Source organism: Coregonus clupeaformis, chromosome 18 (assembly GCF_020615455.1).
Source record: "Coregonus clupeaformis isolate EN_2021a chromosome 18, ASM2061545v1, whole genome shotgun sequence".
NCBI lineage: Eukaryota > Metazoa > Chordata > Actinopteri > Salmoniformes > Salmonidae > Coregonus > Coregonus clupeaformis.
The window spans coordinates 20,807,488-20,825,336 of NC_059209.1; the positions used below are offsets into that span (position 1 = coordinate 20,807,488).

At 42.7% G+C, this 17,849-nt stretch overlaps 1 protein-coding gene and 1 pseudogene across 1 annotated transcript in view; one reads left to right on the plus strand and one right to left on the minus strand.

The window, feature by feature from the left end:
* Positions 1–1,828: 1,828 nt before the first annotated feature.
* Positions 1,829–17,849, plus strand: part of LOC121550390 (nuclear receptor ROR-beta-like) — a 36,403-nt gene continuing 20,382 nt past the window's right edge. Inside the window, exon 1 of the mRNA XM_041862621.2 lies at positions 1,829–2,152. Within this exon, the coding sequence (XP_041718555.1) occupies positions 2,146–2,152 (7 nt within the window). The 5' untranslated portion in view covers positions 1,829–2,145. The remainder of the gene's footprint in view (positions 2,153–17,849) is intronic.
* On the minus strand, positions 15,521–15,807 carry LOC121550391 (annotated as a pseudogene).

Genomic DNA, 17,849 nt, shown 5'->3' on the forward strand with positions numbered 1-17,849 from the left:
TCACATTGAACACCATCAGCCCCAACTCAAGACTGTCTGTTACTTCCTGTTTTCAATATTAGCTATTTCCAAAGATGGTGGATAAATAAAGATAGGCCACTCAGGCCGTTTACCATTGAACAAAACTGGTCATTTCCTATGTACCTAAAGGAAAACTCCACCCAAAAACAATATTTGGTACTTGTTTCATTAGTCCATTTTTGATATAGTCCCACAATGTTTTGCATGTCAGTAATCAGGTTTTCAAGATACTGTATATACCTTTCAAAATACAGAAAAACAGCTGGTATGATGCATTTTGCAAAACCGTTATGATGCATTTTACATTTCTGCAAAATGGCAAACACCATCGTGTTCGTGAGAGTCTCATCTTTCCATAGAGGTGTCATAATAGTTTGTAGGCCAACCTGTTCTGACAATACAGACGATTTTGTGAGAAAATCAATTTTCGGGAAGTGTCAAACATCACTCTAGCTCTGTCACCTTTCACCACAGATGCATCCAAACAAGATATCTCTAGTGATGGAATTTTATGGGGATGTTTTAATTATGCTAATTAGAACCCCGCGGGGGCGCGGACATCGACCTTTAAAAACACAGATTCACCACACCACTTATTAGCAATTTGTAAAGTGCCATCATAGAAAACAGGTTAGTTTAGTTTAGCTAAATATAAATCCTCATCAAATAAATTTACAGTAATTTTTTGTCTTTATTTCATGACACTGATTAATGATTTGTAAATAATGGTAGGCTATGGTACAGGTGAAGGCCATTTTGAAAAAGTAAGCTCCTTCATTTCTGTCCTGATCAGACAGGTAAATGTTGGCATGCTGCCAGTTTCAGGAGTACTTGAGCCCTGGTTATTTTGAGGACTCTACTACGATTTGAGTTACGCTCAGTTATCCCCAGTTTATGTTTCCTGTTTTTTAATTGTCCTGTTTGTTGTTGTTTTTTGTACATATTTTGCACATAGTGAACAGTCTGCCAGCTTCTGCACTGTAAATAAACACCCTCACCCTGGACATGCACTGGGAACTACTTTATGTGCCGTAGAGAGGAAACATTAGACATGTGTAATGTCATTTGAGCCTGTACCCTTAGAGCCTGACACATAAGCATTTAAACAGCTAAATTGTACTGATTACCATTTTAGTATTTCATTATATATATTGCAGATGTTCAATATTTTTTCAGTGGTTCTGTTTTACTATTTAATCCACAGCCATTACAGTGTTTAACATCCAAGGAAGATATTAAATATTTACCAGCGAGTGTTGAACTGTGTAACCAATCAACTATTTAGATTCAACCATTTATCAAATCCTAATTCTGAAGGATTTAAAGATTTGCTCATCTATCTGATGTAGCCTAATCTAACTAAGTGTGGGCCTGCATATACATTACAAAATAATTTATGTAACCTATTTCTTTGACTGCAAACTGTCTGTGAAATTAAAGAAAAGTGTGATTTTGACCCCCTTCCATAGTCAACTCTAAAGATTATTGATGATGTAGACATACACAGGCTAAACCCAAACGCTCCTCTTTAGTCTATTAAATTCTGCATAAATATGGTTGTTAGATAGTTGGATTATGTATTATAGTAGGCTAACTAGCTGTTTGTAAACACCATTTATTAGGGAGGACGATATAACAAATTTATCCTCACTGTTATGAAGGTACGTGCTGGATTACGGCCTACTGTATGCTATGGGCTACTACACTGGCTCATTATTGGGGACGTCGAGAGTGGGAGGAGCAGAAAGTGCTAGTCCAATCCCTGCTCCTCTAAGCCTCTCTGGCGCTCTCCCCTCCGCAGGGGGAAACAGTGAAAACCTCCCGTAGATGTAGGCGCAGATGTCATGTGAAAACCCGCATGCTCGCTGCGCGCACGACTCAAACCGTCCGACCACCTCTCCACACTCCACCGCCCGCGCTCTTCTCCGCTCTACCCTTCGCGCCAACAAGCACGAGCCTGTTCTGGTCTGGAATGCTTTTGCACAGAAACAACACTCCCTGAATGAACGTGGACGACGGCAAACATTAACATTGTTTTTCTTCCCGAGGATTTTGCTTTTTAAAGTATTTATGTTTGTTTCTTCATGACTGCTGCATTCGGAAGCGAGTCGCACCAACACCACAATGCGAGGTAAGGATCCAACTGCTTTTGACAGCTCATTTAAATAGCGGGCGCCCGGCCGCTATATCCCTCTCCTCTCATCTACCCACTCACATCACTGGTATTCCCCACATCCATTCGGTACTGTAGTTCTGTTGTGTGTGCGCTGTGTAAACTTTACTAGGGAAGTTTTTTTCTCCCAACTTGCTCATGCCTCTGTCACTATTAGCCCCAGTATGAGGATAACATGGCCATTTATTCTCACTATTTAGTAACCTATTCGGATCTTTATACATTGTGTGTGTGTGTGTGTGTGTGTGTGTGTGTGTGTGTGTGTGTGTGTGTGTGTGTGTGTGTGTTGTTCTCCATGAAACGTCCATGTATGGCCCATTAAACACCTTGTATAAGTGAGTTAACGTCCCAGTGTTGGAGTTAACTCTGAGTTAACTCCACACTATCTAGTTTGGATGAGCATCAAGGCTTCAGATGCTCTGGCTCAAAAGGGTGTGCCATCTTCACAAAGGACAACATTTGATGTTTGCTATTGCCGTAAACTATTGCCACTGATGATTTAAAGCGGCAATCCCCTGTTGAAACAATAACAAAACCTTTCCCCACCCCTGTTTCGGTAAAAAGCTGAGGGATGGGGCTGGAGAAATGTAAATTGTTTAGTAGAGCGTACCCCATCAGAACCCAAAATAAGCTTGTATTACATGTATAGGCTGTGTGTCCGACAGACCTCCATGGTGCCATAGGGCCAAGCAAGGAGGTTCTGTGTTCCAATGTGTCATGCGCTCTACTAACCCATTTCCATCAGTCAAGCGCCGCACCGCACCGAAAGCATCGAAATGCAACATCAGTGCCCCCACACGTCCAACACACACACACGAAAGAGAGAGGAGGGAGGGAGGGAGGGATGGTGGGTGAGACAGAGAGAGAAATGTCCCCATGTCTTCGAGACGAAAGTTCAATCCACAGCTCTCTCCCACTTTTTCCCTCTTTCTCCCGTTACAATCGTGCATTGGATCAAAGGCCTTTAATGCTGAATAGTAGGCCTATTTTACAATTTATTCCTACAATTTATGTCAGAACAACAAAACATAGTGGCATGCTGTTCTGTCCATTAATTGAAAATGAAAATTTCCGTGATGGCCAATTGTTGTCAAATTGCATAGGTCTAGTGTTATTAATTTGTATGATCACTAGCCTATAGGCTACCTTATGAATTGGAAAATAAATATCATCACTTAAAAGCAAATCCGTGATGAAAGTAAGCCTACAGGAAATATTATCATAGTGTAAAATTATAAATAAAGTAACCAGTTTTTTAAATGAAAGACAGTTGAGAGTCTCACTTAGAGGTAGTCTATAGCCTCTGTTGTTCAGGCTGCGTGCTCATTCCTTCGTTGTAGGTGTATAGACCTATGATACATTAAAAAAAAAACACCATTGTGTTGATATTAATAAAGTGTAGTTAAACTAAACTGTACTGAATTATGGGTAATTTAACGTTAAAAATCGATTATCAATGGGTAGTTTAATTTGAGTTTGTCATCATTAAAGATACAACATGCCCCATACAGAAATTACTCTTAAAATAAATAACATTCAAATTATTATGATTATGATTATTAGCCCATTGTTGAAGTTCTAGCTATAAGACAATATTTAGCCTAATTAATTAATATTTGTTCAAAGTATTTTCCTATTTTTACATGACTATTATGGTGTCCATTGTTATTGCTATTTGGCTTTGAAAATCAAGCGCTTGCTTCAACATTAGCTAGATAAAAAGAAACCGCTGTTTACATCTGCGATGAGCAACTTCAGCAATATAGCATGCCTTCTCTTATAACCCTGCTGAAAGAAGAGGACAAAAACATCTCTCTCTCTCTCTCTCTCTCTCTCTCTCTCTCTCTCTCTCTCTCTCTCTCTCTCTCTCTCTCTCTCTCTCTCTCTCTCCGCGCACCTTGCAATAACTGTAGCCTACACACACACACTTTATTGGGCCTTGCGACCGCTCTCGTGCATGGGCTTCTTGAGGGGATGCCAAAATCTCCGGCTTTATAGCTGTGGGAAGAGGGCCCGAAGCGTCTCTCTCTGTCCCCCGGTCTTCCTCTCTCTGTCTCTCCTTCTGCACGCCCCAAAGGGTTTGTCAGATAGAATTAAATCAGTGTGCGCCACGCGGCCCCTCTCCCAACCTTCGCAGCCTGTGGAGTCTACACTGCTCACAGAGAAACGCAATCACATCCACGAGGTTATGAAAAATAGAGGCCCCGGCATATGCCTTTTTAATTATCATTTAGCAATGGCCAAAACTCCTGTCCCGACTGACCGACGGACGATGATGTAGCCTATGATAGAATGATAATCACAACCAACCAAGGGAGGGAGAAAATGCTGTTTGGTGAAAAATATAAAAGTTTATTACCAGATTATTTTCATGTGTGTGATCGTTTTATGCGATTTGCTGCTCTTATACTGTTAAATGTTCCGTTATTCAATGACAAGCAGTTATTCAATGACATCAGGAAACGTTCTGAAACGATTATAACCTGATGCGCCGAAACACATAAAAAAAGAACGCGCTCAGGGTCAAATGTTTTTTACGTGGTCTTGATTAATTGTTGCTAGTTTAATTTGGCTGATGCGATTCCATTACCTCGTCTTTAGGATTTAATGGTTGGGGTCCGAGCATTTTGTTTCCCAAGTTCAACCTTCCCATACATTTTTATTGCCAATTAAATCACTTAAAGATTTTGTTGACAGGGCTATAAGCCTATCCTTAACAATTGTTTTATACAAGTTCTGTAATCATTCTAATCATCGAACAGGCTACTTTTTTTTTAACGAAAATTGTCCTTTCGAATTGAATAATTTTTCATTTTTGGGTTCTTTTTGCATATTTTCCTAAGGTTTCAAACCTAAAATCATATTTAAGCAGATGGGTTCGTTTCTTTAGGTTTGATTATGTTTGGTCAGGGGACTTCTGGAAGCACGTGCACCTTTACACCTCCACTTACTGTACACTCCCACCCTCACACAGTGACCCCCAAAACACACCTTCAGTATAATAGATTGATGCCTCCACGCATGGTCACATCACATGCAAACACACACAATCACTCACACACACATGCTCACAGATATAGGCATACATGCATAAGCCTACCACACGTGACACACACATTAATAATATGTATGTGTATGTGTATGTATGTGTGTACATGCACAAATGCATACCAACAGACACACACACACCCCACACACACACATACACACACACACAATGGCACACAACTGCAATGCAATGCAATTTTATATACCTCATACTATTTATTCCTGTGCATGTGTGTGTGTGCGCACCTATGTGTGTGTGTTCAGTAGGATAGACTGAGTCTGGTGCTTTGTATTACTGATCAGATTAGGCTGTTGCAGCCAGTATCACACAGGCTAACCCTCCCATAGACGGTATAGGTCACTGTGTTCAGTCCAGAGCAGGAGGAGGATGGGTCAGGGGTTGGGTGTGGGCTATGTGATCCTTTCTGTGAGTGATAGGTGTCAATCACAATCTCCCACACTTCCTCTCTAATTGGAAAATATAGAACGCCAGAGAGAGAGAGAAAGGGGGATGACAAAGGGGGTGTGGTGGGTAGATGTGAGACGGCAACACACTCCATAATCTACAGACGGCACCATAGAAGGCCCCACACGCCATAATTAAAAGAGCAAGACATTCCATATCCCTGTTGCTTGCGGTTATGGCCAGTTATGGCATTCCTTTAGAGGTTACGTTGGTATAACTATAGTTGTGATTGTGTATGTTATCATTTCTATCGCAAAGATTAACATTTTATCCTCCAGTGTGCACCCCATTTCTGTTTTGTGTTGGGGAAAAATACTCTCTGACGGTATTGAGGTGAATGTCATTACATTAATTTAATCTGGTCCTTCTATAACAAAATAATGTCAATCTAGTAATCCTATTGCTATATTCCCAAAACTCTCCTTTCTGCTGTAGGGCTAGTTAGTGTGGCCTTTCCATCAACACCTTCACACCCTAGTTCTCTCTCGCTCTCTTTCTCTCTCTCTCTCTCTCTCTCTCTCTCTCTCTCTCTCTCTCTCTCTCTCTCTCTCTCTCTCTCTCTCTCTCTCTCTCTCTCTCTCTCTCTCTCTCTCTCTCTCTCTCTCTCTCTCTCTCTCTCTCTCTCTCTCTCTCTCTCACTCTCACACGCCGTTCTCAGCTCTGGCCTGTAAAACACAAATAGGCACAATGCCATGCATGAGGTCCCAATGCCAATAGAATTTGAGGCATCCTGCATCTGCATTGATTAGCCAATCCCAGCGTTATCAGGGGATCGATGCTTCCTGAAGGTCTATGGAAGCAATCCACAACATAATCTATACTGTGGTGCATAGTTTAATTTACATAATCTACTCCACATCATTTATATCACATTACATGATCTATTTCATCACTTCATCAACATTACCCACAGCTTGATCAGCATTCTCTATATTGTCATAGTTAGGAGCATAAAACTTAATTTCATTGGGTAGCATTCATTGTGGGGAAGAGCATGCCTACACACCTTAGTTGGTGGGAGGAAACAGTATAGAGGAAAATGTACTCATCGTGTATGTGTGTGTGTATGTGTGTGTGTTACTGACTAATGGCCCAGTGTTATGTAACTGGGGGAAAGATTACTCAAAGCCTGGGCCAGGAGAGCTAATCCTTCACACTGAGGTGTTGCACCATCACACACACACACACACACACACACACACACACACACACACACACACACTGCACCCAATTCATCCACGTATGACTATGTATAGCCTCTCTCTATCTATCTATAACTGTGTTCTTCTATCCCCCTCTCTCTCTTGCTCAGTGGTGGAAAAGTACTCAATTGTCATACTTGAGTAAAAGTAAAGATACCTTAATAGAAAATGACTCAAGTAAAACTGAAAGTAACTCAGTAAAATAGTACTTGAGTAAAATTCTAAAAATAAAGTCAAATCAAATCAAATTTTATTGGCCACATGCGCCAAATACAACAGGTGCAGACATTACAGTGAAATGCTTACTTACAGCCCTTATCCAAAAGTGCATTTATTTTAAATAAAAAAGTAAAATAAAACAACAACAAAAAAGTGTTGAGAAAAAAAAGAGCAGAAGTAAAATAAAATAACAGTAGGGAGGCTATACAGTGGGGGAAAAAAGTATTTAGTCAGCCACCAATTGTGCAAGAGGCCTGTCATTTTCATCATAGGTACACGTCAACTATGACAGACAAAATGAGAAAAAAAAATCCAGAAAATCACATTGTAGGATTTTTTATGAATTTATTTGCAAATTATGGTGGAAAATAAGTATTTGGTCAATAACAAAAGTTTCTCAATACTTTGTTATATACCCTTTGTTGGCAATGACACAGGTCAAACGTTTTCTGTAAGTCTTCATAAGGTTTTCACACAGTGTTGCTGGTATTTTGGCCCATTCCTCCATGCAGATCTCCTCTAGAGCAGTGATGTTTTGGGGCTGTCGCTGGGCAACACGGACTTTCAACTCCCTCCAAAGATTTTCTATGGGGTTGAGATCTGGAGACTGGCTAGGCCACTCCAGGACCTTGAAATGCTTCTTACGAAGCCACTCCTTCGTTGCCCGGGCGGTGTGTTTGGGATCATTGTCATGCTGAAAGACCCAGCCACGTTTCATCTTCAATGCCCTTGCTGATGGAAGGAGGTTTTCACTCAAAATCTCACGATACATGGCCCCATTCATTCTTTCCTTTACACGGATCAGTCGTCCTGGTCCCTTTGCAGAAAAACAACCTCAAAGCATGATGTTTCCGCCCCCATGCTTCACAGTAGGTATGGTGTTCTTTGGATGCAACTCAGCATTTTTTGTCCTCCAAACACGACAAGTTGAGTTTTTACCAAAAAGTTATATTTTGGTTTCATCTGACCATAAGACATTCTCCCAATCCTCTTCTGGATCATCCAAATGCACTCTAGCAAACTTCAGACGGGCCTGGACATGTACTGGCTTAAGCAGGGGGACACGTCTGGCACTGCAGGATTTGAGTCCCTGGCGGCGTAGTGTGTTACTGATGGTAGGCTTTGTTACTTTGGTCCCAGCTCTCTGCAGGTCATTCACTAGTTCCCCCCGTGTGGTTTTGGGATTTTTGCTCACCGTTCTTGTGATCATTTTGACCCCACGGGGTGAGATCTTGCTTGGAGCCCCAGATCGAGGGAGATTATCAGTGGTCTTGTATGTCTTCCATTTCCTAATAATTGCTCCCACATTTGATTTCTTCAAACCAAGCTGCTTACCTATTGCAGATTCAGTCTTCCCAGCCTGGTGCAGGTCTACAATTTTGTTTCTGGTGTCCTTTGACAGCTCTTTGGTCTTGGCCATAGTGAAGTTTGGAGTGTGACTGTTTGAGGTTGTGGACAGGTGTATTTTATACTGATAACAAGTTCAAACAGGTGCCATTAATACAGGTAACGAGTGGAGGACAGAGGAGCCTCTTAAAGAAGAAGTTACAGGTCTGTGAGAGCCAGAAATCTTGCTTGTTTGTAGGTGACCAAATACTTATTTTCCAAATAAATTCATAAAAAATCCTACAATGTGATTTTCTGGATTTTTTTTTCTCTCAATTTGTCTGTCATAGTTGACGTGTACCTATGATGAAAATTACAGGCCTCTCTCATCTTTTTAAGTGGGAGAACTTGCACAATTGGTGGCTGACTAAATACTCCCCCCCCCCCCACTGTATATACAGGGGGGTACCGGTGCAGAGTCAATGTGCGGGGGCACCGGCTAGTTGAGGTAGTTGAAGTAATATGTACATGTGGATAGAGTTAAAGTGACTATGCATAAATAATTTACAGAGTAGCAGCAGCGTAAAAAGATGGGGTGGGGGGGCAGTGCAAATAGTCCGGGTAGCCATGATTAGCTGTTCATGAGTCTTATGGCTTGGGGGTAGAAGCTGTTGAGAAGTCTTTTGGACCTAGACTTGGCACTCTGGTACCGCTTGCCGTGTTGTAGCAGAGAGAACAGTCTATGACTAGGGTGGCTGGAGTCTTTGACAATTTTGAGGGCCTTCCTCTGACACCGCCTGGTATAGAGGTCCTGGATGGCAGGAAGCTTGGTCCCAGTGATGTACTGGGCCGTACGCACTACCCTCTGTAGTGCCTTGCGGTCGGAGGCCAAGCAGTTGCCATACCAGGCGGTGATGCAACCAGTCAGGATCCTCTCGATGGTGTAGCTGTATAATTTTTTGAGGATCTGAGGACCCATGCCGAATCTTTTCAGTCTCCTGAGGGGGAATAGGCTTTGTCATGCCCTCTTCACCGACTGTCTTGGTGTGTTTGGAACATGATAGTTCGTTGGTGATGTGGACACCAAGGAACTTGAAGCTCTCAACCTGTTCCACTACAGCCCCGTCGATGAGAATGGGGGCGTGCTCAGTCCTCTTTTTTTTCCTGTAGTCCACAATCATCTCCTTTGTCTTGGTCACGTTGAGGGAGAGGTTGTTATCCTGGCACCACACGGCCAGGTCTCTGACCTCCTCCCTATAGGCTGTCTCATCGTTGTCGGTGATCAGGCCTACCACTGTTGTGTCGTCGGCAAACTTAATGATGGTGTTGGAGTCGTGCCTGGCCATGCAGTCATGGGTGAACAGGGAGTACAGGAGGGGACTGAGCACGCACCCCTGAGGGGCCCCCGTGTTGAGGATCAGTGTGGCAGATGTGTTGTTACCTACCCTTACCACCAGGGGGCGGCCCATCAGGAAGTCCAGGATCCAGTTGCAGAGGGAGGTGTTTAGTCCCAGCATCCTTAGCTTAGTGATGAGCTTTGAGGGCACTATGGTGTTGAATGCTGAGCTGTAGTCAATGAATAGCATTCTCACGTAGGTGTTCCTCTTGTCCAGGTGGGAAAGGGAAGTGTGGAGTGCAATAGAGATTGCATCATCTGTGGATCTGTTGGGGCGGTATGCAAATTGGAGTGGGTCTAGGGTTTCTGGGATAATGGTGTTGATGTGAGCCATGACCAGCCTTTCAAAGCACTTCATGGCTACAGACGTCAGTGCTACAGGTCGGTAGTCATTTAGGCAGGTTATCTTAGTGTCCTTGGGCACGGGGACTATGGTGGTCCGCTTGAAACATGTTGGTATTACAGACTCAGTCAGGGACATGTTGAAAATGTCAGTGAAGACACTTGCCAGTTGGTCAGCACATGCTCGGAGTACACGTCCTGGTAATCCGTCTGGCCCTGCGGCCTTGTGAATGTTTACCTGCTTAAAAGTCTTACTCACATCGGCTACGGAGAGCGTGATCACATAGTCATCCGGAACAGCTGGTGCTCTCATGCATGCTTCAGTGTTGCTTGCCTCGAAGCGAGCATAGAAGTGGTTTAGCTCGTCGTTATATCCTTACATTAAAAGTATCTGGTTTTAAATATATTTAAGTACAGTTGTGGAAAAAGTACTCAACTGTCATACTTGAGTAAAAGTAAAAAGTAAAAGTAAATTCTAATAATCAAATTCCTTATATTATGCAAAGCAGAGGCCCGCTTTTCTTATTTTTTTGATGGACAGTCAGGGGCACACTCCGACACTCCGACATAATTTACAAATGCAGTATTTGTGTTTAGTGAGTATGCCAGATCAGAGGCAGTAGGGATGACAACACGTTAAATTGATGGTGCGTGAATTGGACCATAATGCTGTCCTGCCTGAGCAATCGAAATGTAACGAGTACTTTTGGGTGTCAGGGAAAATGTATGGGAGTAAAAAGTACATATTTTCTTTAGGAATGTACTGAAGTAAAAGTAAAAACTGTCAAAAATATAAATAGTAAAGTACAGATACCCCCAAAAACTACTTAAGTAGTACTTCAAATAAATGTTACATAGTTACTTTACACCACTGCTCTTGCTCTACCCCTGTATCCCTGTCTCTCCTCACTCGACCTGTCTGCTCTGCTATCACTTGTGCTCTCAACTCAACTTAGGAGAGCTAATGTGTGTGTGTGTGAGGGTTTGTGTGTGTGTGTGCTGTTGCATGTTTGACTTATCAGTGTATTTTAGATAATGTGGTTAACAGCAGTCTGTAGACCGTGCTTCTCTATCAGTGTGTGGTCCCAGTGGTTCTGAGAGTGAGGGTGGCATCCAAGCGTGCTTACTTAGCGACTGCTCCGTGTTGATTTTATTCCTCAGTGTCTGAGGGATTCTATGCGATACCCCGCTGAGAGGGATGGAATATGTTCAGTCAGTGGGGTGTGTGTGTGAGAAAGAGAGAGAGAGAGCGAGAGTGTGCGTGTGCGTGACTAGCAGTACATTGTGAGCTGGAGCTAGCAGTACATTGTGAGCTGGAGCTAGCTGTACATTGTGAGCTGGAGCTAGCAGTACATTGTGAGCTGGAGCTAGCAGTACTTTGCTTCTAGTTTATCTTGGCTGTGAGGGATCTTTTGCTATCACCCCAGTGCTGCCTGACCCTGAGTTAAAGAAACAGGCTTTTTCTCTTTAGTATGTCCTTGTTAAACACACTGGAGGTATCTCTCAATTATGCAGTGTATCCATACACTGGCTGGTGGTGGTAGCAGAGGCACCCTGGTAGTATGGTGGAGTGTGATGTGGTGCAATATGGGATTGAACTTTGATCTCATCAGCTCACTTTTGTTCAGTAGTAACGAGATGTGTTCATTGTGGGTGGTAGTCATCATGATGTGAATCACATGGATACAAGAACAGGCAAGGAAGAAAGCGAGATGGGAGAGGGAAAGAGAGAAGGAGGGAGAAAGGAAAAAGATAAAGAGAGATGGAGATGGAGACAGAGAGAGAGAGAGAGAGACTTAAGAAGAGTTATGTAATGGTAAAATCAGATCTTGTGAGCGGTTAATTCAAGTTTCTGGATGTGTGCAATTCACCATCTGTGTGTGTGTGCGTGTGTGTGTCTATGCGGTGTATTCAATTCAATGACAATGACAGCTAATAAACAGCTAATAAACAGTTAATACAATTTCATGGACACAGTGTGAAGTCAGGCAGAACCCTTAACGGTACTTTCTAGAGGCACTTAGCTTCTACAGTAGCCTCCACCATTCAATTTTTTTAGTTGTATTAATGGAAAATAAAACACTAATATATCTTGATTAGATAAGTATTCAACCCCAATACATCAATACATGTTAGAATCACCTTTGGCACTCTGATTATTTCTGGGTAAGTCTCTAAGAGCTTTGCACACCTGGATTGTTCAATATTTGCCCATTATTCTTAAAAAAATTATTCAAGGTCTATCAAGATGGTTGTTGATCATTGCTAGACAGCCATTTTCATGTCTTGCCATAGATTCTCATGCCGATTTAAGTCAAAACTGTAACTAGGCCACTCAGTAACATTTAATGTAATCTTGGTAAGGAACCAGTGTTTATTTGGCCTTGTGTTTTAGGTAATTGTCCTGCTGAAAGGTGAATTTGCCTCTTGTTGGAAAGCAGACTGAACCAAGTTTTTCTCTAGGATTTTGCCTGTGCTTAGCTCAATTCCGTTTCTTTTTATCCAAAAAAGACTCCCTAGTCGTTGCCGATAACAAGCTATGGGGCGGCAGGTAGCTTAATGGTAAAGAGCGTTGTGCCAGTAACCGAAAGGTCGCTGCTTCTAATCCCCGAGCCGGCTAGGTGGAAAATCTATTGATGTGCCCTTGAGCAAGGCACTTAACCCTAATTGCTCCTGTAAGTCGCTCTGGATAAGAGATGACTAAAATGTAAATGTAATACCCATAACATGATGCTGCCACCACCATGCTTGAAAATATGAAGAGTGGTACTCAGTGATGTGTTTGCCCCAAACATAACACTTTGTATTCAGGATTTTACAGATAATTGTATTTGTGGGGTACAGAGATGCTGTAGTCATTTACAAATCATGTTAAACACTATTATTGCACACAGAGTGAGTCCATGCAACTTATTATGTGACTTGTTAAGCACATTTCTACTCCTGTACTTATTTAGGCTTGCCATAACAAAAGGGTTGAATACTTATTGACAGCTTTTTATTTGTAATTAATTTGTAAACATTTCTAAAAACATAATTCCAATTTGACATTATGGGGTATTGTATGTAGATCAGTGACACAAAATCGCAATTTAATACATGTTAAATTCACGCTGTAACACAACGAAATGTGGAAAAAGTAAAGGGGTGTGAATACTTTCTGAAGGCACTGTAGTGTTAAGTTATGTCCCTGTTACATTCCAGACTTTACTATGCCCTGGGAGGAAACTAGGTGTAATTTCTGCGCACTTAATAGCGTCCTATAGAAGGTGACCATAGCTACCATGGAAGTAACACATTTGTAGTTACCTAAAGCTCTTTTCTGAAGACTATTCTATATTATGCATTTAGCATGTATTCTACAACTCAATGCCTTTTCCATAGAAGGAGGTTTGTGGTAGCATACCTATAGCACTTACTGTGTCAACTAGACGGATGAGCTTCTAATAGGGGTTAGTGTCAGTGTGGCATGTTTTGTGAGTGGCAAAGATTAGCCTGTGTTAGCGTCAGTAGCTAATCTCATTGAGGAGATTCTCCAGGGCATCATCAGTTCTATTTCCCTCTTGTGAGCTGCACTTCATCTTGAACCTCAGTACCAGACCTGCTGGTACTGACCTGCTGGTACCGCCCACAATACCTCCCACAATTATAAACCCTGCCCATCTGGTACTCCAGATGGGCTAAAGCAAACGCTCAAAGTATTTGAAAGATTTCAAATAGTATTTTAACCCAGGTCTGCTCTAACCTCAGTGCTCTGAATAGTGTCCTTATAAAAAAAAGAATCATATCTCATTATAGCCTCTTTGTTTTAAGCAGTGCCTTCATATTCATTTTCATGAAATACTCATATTGTATGTGTGTGAGAGAAAGAGAGAGAGAGAGGGAAAGAGAGAGTGCAGGTGAAGTGAACAGTTTGATTGTCTTTGTGATCAATTTGGCTCTTTGTGAAAGATGCCCCTGGGGCCACTTTGGGAAAACCTTGTTAGACTGAGTTAAATTGTGGCCTGAGGCGAGCTATTAGCGTCCATCCCTGAGAGACACATACACACTCACTCTCCCTCCCTCACACACACACACATTCTCTCTCTCTCACACACCCTCTCTCTCTCTCTCTCTCTCTCTCTGTGTCACACACACACACATTCCAAGGCAAGTGTTGTAGTTTGGTCCAAATATTTTTGTATGCACCACTGTCTTCTCTGTGGATTACAGTAACACTTATTTTAGTATAATTGATATGTTTAGCCTCCATTCCTTTGGGTCCATGTGATTAGCTAGTGTCCTCCAACCAAGATGTGGCAGAATCTGCAGGTTTTTAATGCTATAGCTCTCTTGTTTTTCACTCTCTTTCTCCCTATTAGTCCCCTCTACCCTCCCCCTCTCTCACACACACAAACACACAACACACACACACACAATGTCATCTACAATTAGGATCAAGACCATAGGAAGAACAGTGTGAGGTTAAGGGAGGGTTAGGGGGCAGGCAGTGACAACAAAATGTTTTTTTCTCAAACCAGAAAAGGCGTGATGCTACGATGACATGTGCTCCAGGCATTCACTTATTCTTGTACACTCCAGCAAATACGTGATTTGGATAATTCTTATCATTAGCTCTGTACACAGTGTGTAGGCTACCCCTGCTCTCAGAGTAGAGGGGGAAAGACCAGATGCTGCGGTCACACACGTCATCCTTAGACTTGTTCCTTCCAGTCCGATGCGCCCCCCCCCTCCCTCTCTCTCTCTCTCTCTCTCTCTCTCTCTCAGGCCTGAAAGAAAGCTCAGAGGTCAAGCCCGGGGAGGCCTTACAGGTCACAGAGGATGGTGTTGGGAAGGAGATAGTACAGTGTCCTTGATAGGTAGACCTGAGGGGGCAGGGGGGTGGGAGGGATGGGATGGGGGCGTTGGGATTTGGTCTACCCTGTGGAGTATTTCCCACGCCTCCCTTGCATGCCTCCCCATCTCAGGGCCACTCACTAGGAACCCCACAATGTGTTGTGTGGGCTTCACTTATAGTGTTTATATACATTTACATTTACATTTTAGTCATTTAGCAGACACTCTTATCCAAAGCGACTTACAGTTAGTGAGGGCATTCATTTTTTTATTTTTTATATATATTTTTCGTACTAACCGCAATAATATTTAATTGAATCCTCACATCCTCCCTCCTTCTCAAAGCACATTGGAGTAGATCTTAGGTTCCTCTCCTCTGATTTTCTCCTCCAATGCATTTTGAGAAGGAGGCAAGTAGAGGATGCAAGGAATCAAGGAAATACAATTGACATACACACCAGGAATTGGACTATTGTGAGGTCATCCTAGAGAACGAGGCTGGCCGACTATCCGTCTTGCTGCTGGATGAAGGGGTTGGGGATGGCTTCCATGCCGTCCTGAGGACAGATGAGCACCACGGACGTCCCTCTACAAACCACCAGGCCCAGCTGCCGCGTGTCCTCGGTCAGCTTGAACTGGTCGTCAGGATCCCACAAGTACTCAATGGTGCTATCCAATACCAGGTTCAACAGGGGGTCAAACCCCTTTAGAACTCCACTGGACTCTCTTTCTTCTTCTTCTCTCCTTCCTTGTTTCTGTCCTGGTTTCTGTCCGCCATTTTTAACCTGTTCCAGCCACACAGTATGTTTCTGTGCAGAAAATATTGTATACTCATACACACAGTTGTAGTTAATACATAGGATGTATAAATGCTATATAAACACTATCATGTGTGCGTACGTGTGAGTGCATTTGTACGTGTGTGTATACATATGTACACTTTTGTGTGCATGCATGTGTCTGTGTGTGTGTGCGTAAATCGATGCGTTGGACGTCAGCCAGTGGCCCCCTTCTGTTCGATCTCTGGGGTGTACAATCAGAACACAGAGCTGGATTCCATGAGCCCAATGCAGCTGATCCCAGACCTGCCCCATAAGCAATTACCCACAGAGCATTGCGGCCTTGCGGCAAACTGGACAAGCCTGTGCCCTCTGACACATAAGGGAGGGGAGGAGGGCAAAGGGGGAGTAACTAACATCCTTGATGCATCATGGCTACTGTCAACTGGACAAAGACATGTTTGCCCCACATCACACAGGCAGGCATCAGGGGAGGGGAGGGGGGATGGGCCCCTGACTGCCTGCCCTGCGTTATTCTTCACTCCAGCAGATTGTACGGACCCCATGGAGACAGTGCCAACCACACAGACAGGTCTGAGTAATTACCTACAATACCCGGCTGCTGCCACGATGCCAGAGCCGTCCAAGTGGGTCAATGTAGGCGTTAGTGACCCTAGTGAAAACACAGGTGCGAGGGTCCGGGAGAGTGTGTGTGTGTGTGTGTGTGTGTGTGTGTGTGTGTGTGTGTGTGTGTGTGAGCAGCAACACAAGTAGAAACATAACCCATATTGTTGCTATTCCACAGTCCTATCCCATGCAACAGCATGCTGAACACAGTATAGCCCCGGGTGTGTTTCTTTGTAACTAGTCCCCTCTAGCTAATAAATGAAACATGCATGTCCAGGCTGCCCCTCCTGTTCACGCTTACATAAATAGCCCCTACGGCTGTTGAAATACAGCAACACCTAGTGGTAGAAAGATCACTCCACAGTTTTAGAGGCGCTCAAGGTGAGGACGATTGCTGGTCCAATAAGGGCTGGAATTGCACTTGGTATTGATGTTATTTTTGGGGGGGGTGGGGGGATCAGCTATCAAATTTGCAGATAGAATTGGAGTCTGTGAAATAACATTACTTGCATCATTTCTAATCCCCTTTTTATATATTTTTTATTATGCCCCTACTCCCCTCTTTCCTGGTTGGAGGACTTGGTGGAAAACATTACAATTCAATATATAACGTTTATTTCCTAATCATACTGGATTCTAAGTTTATCAGCCAATCAACCAATCACTCTAATCTTAATTCCAACCCTCAGATTTCCACAGACTAACCCATCTTTCCCAGTCCACTACCATTTTACAATTTCCTTTTGTAATACATTCTTCTATTTTACTGTGATGTCTTACGAGGGTCTTGAACCTCTTTATTTGTACCATTTCTACCGAGATTGCCCTAAAAAATGTATTGTTTACCTAACAGTATAATCATATTTTCCATTGATTGATCATGGTTTTTCAGATCTCCTAACAGTACTGTTTGTAGAACCATCTGGGACACAGACATTATGACTTAACAACCACTCCTGGAACTGACATACAAAAGCGAACCAAAAGAGATTTACATTTTAGTCATTTAGCAGACGCTCTTATCCAGAGCGACTTACAGTTAGTGAGTGCATACATTTTCATACTGGCCCCGCGTGGGAAACGATCCCACAACCCTGGCGTTGCAAGCGCCATGCTCTACCAATTGAGCTACAGGGGACTATTGATGATTGAGATGATCTATTGATCCTTGAGTCTGCACAAGGATGACTGTTCAATGCTATATTCACTACCAGTCAAAAGTTTGGACACATCTACTCATTTCTTTATTTTTACTATCTTTTACGTTATAGAATAATAGTGAAGACATCAAAACTATGAAATAACACATATGGAATCATGTAGTAACCAAAAACGTGTTAAACAAATCAAAATATATTTTATATTTGAGATTCATCAAATAGCTACCCTTTTCCTTGATGACAGCTTTGCACAC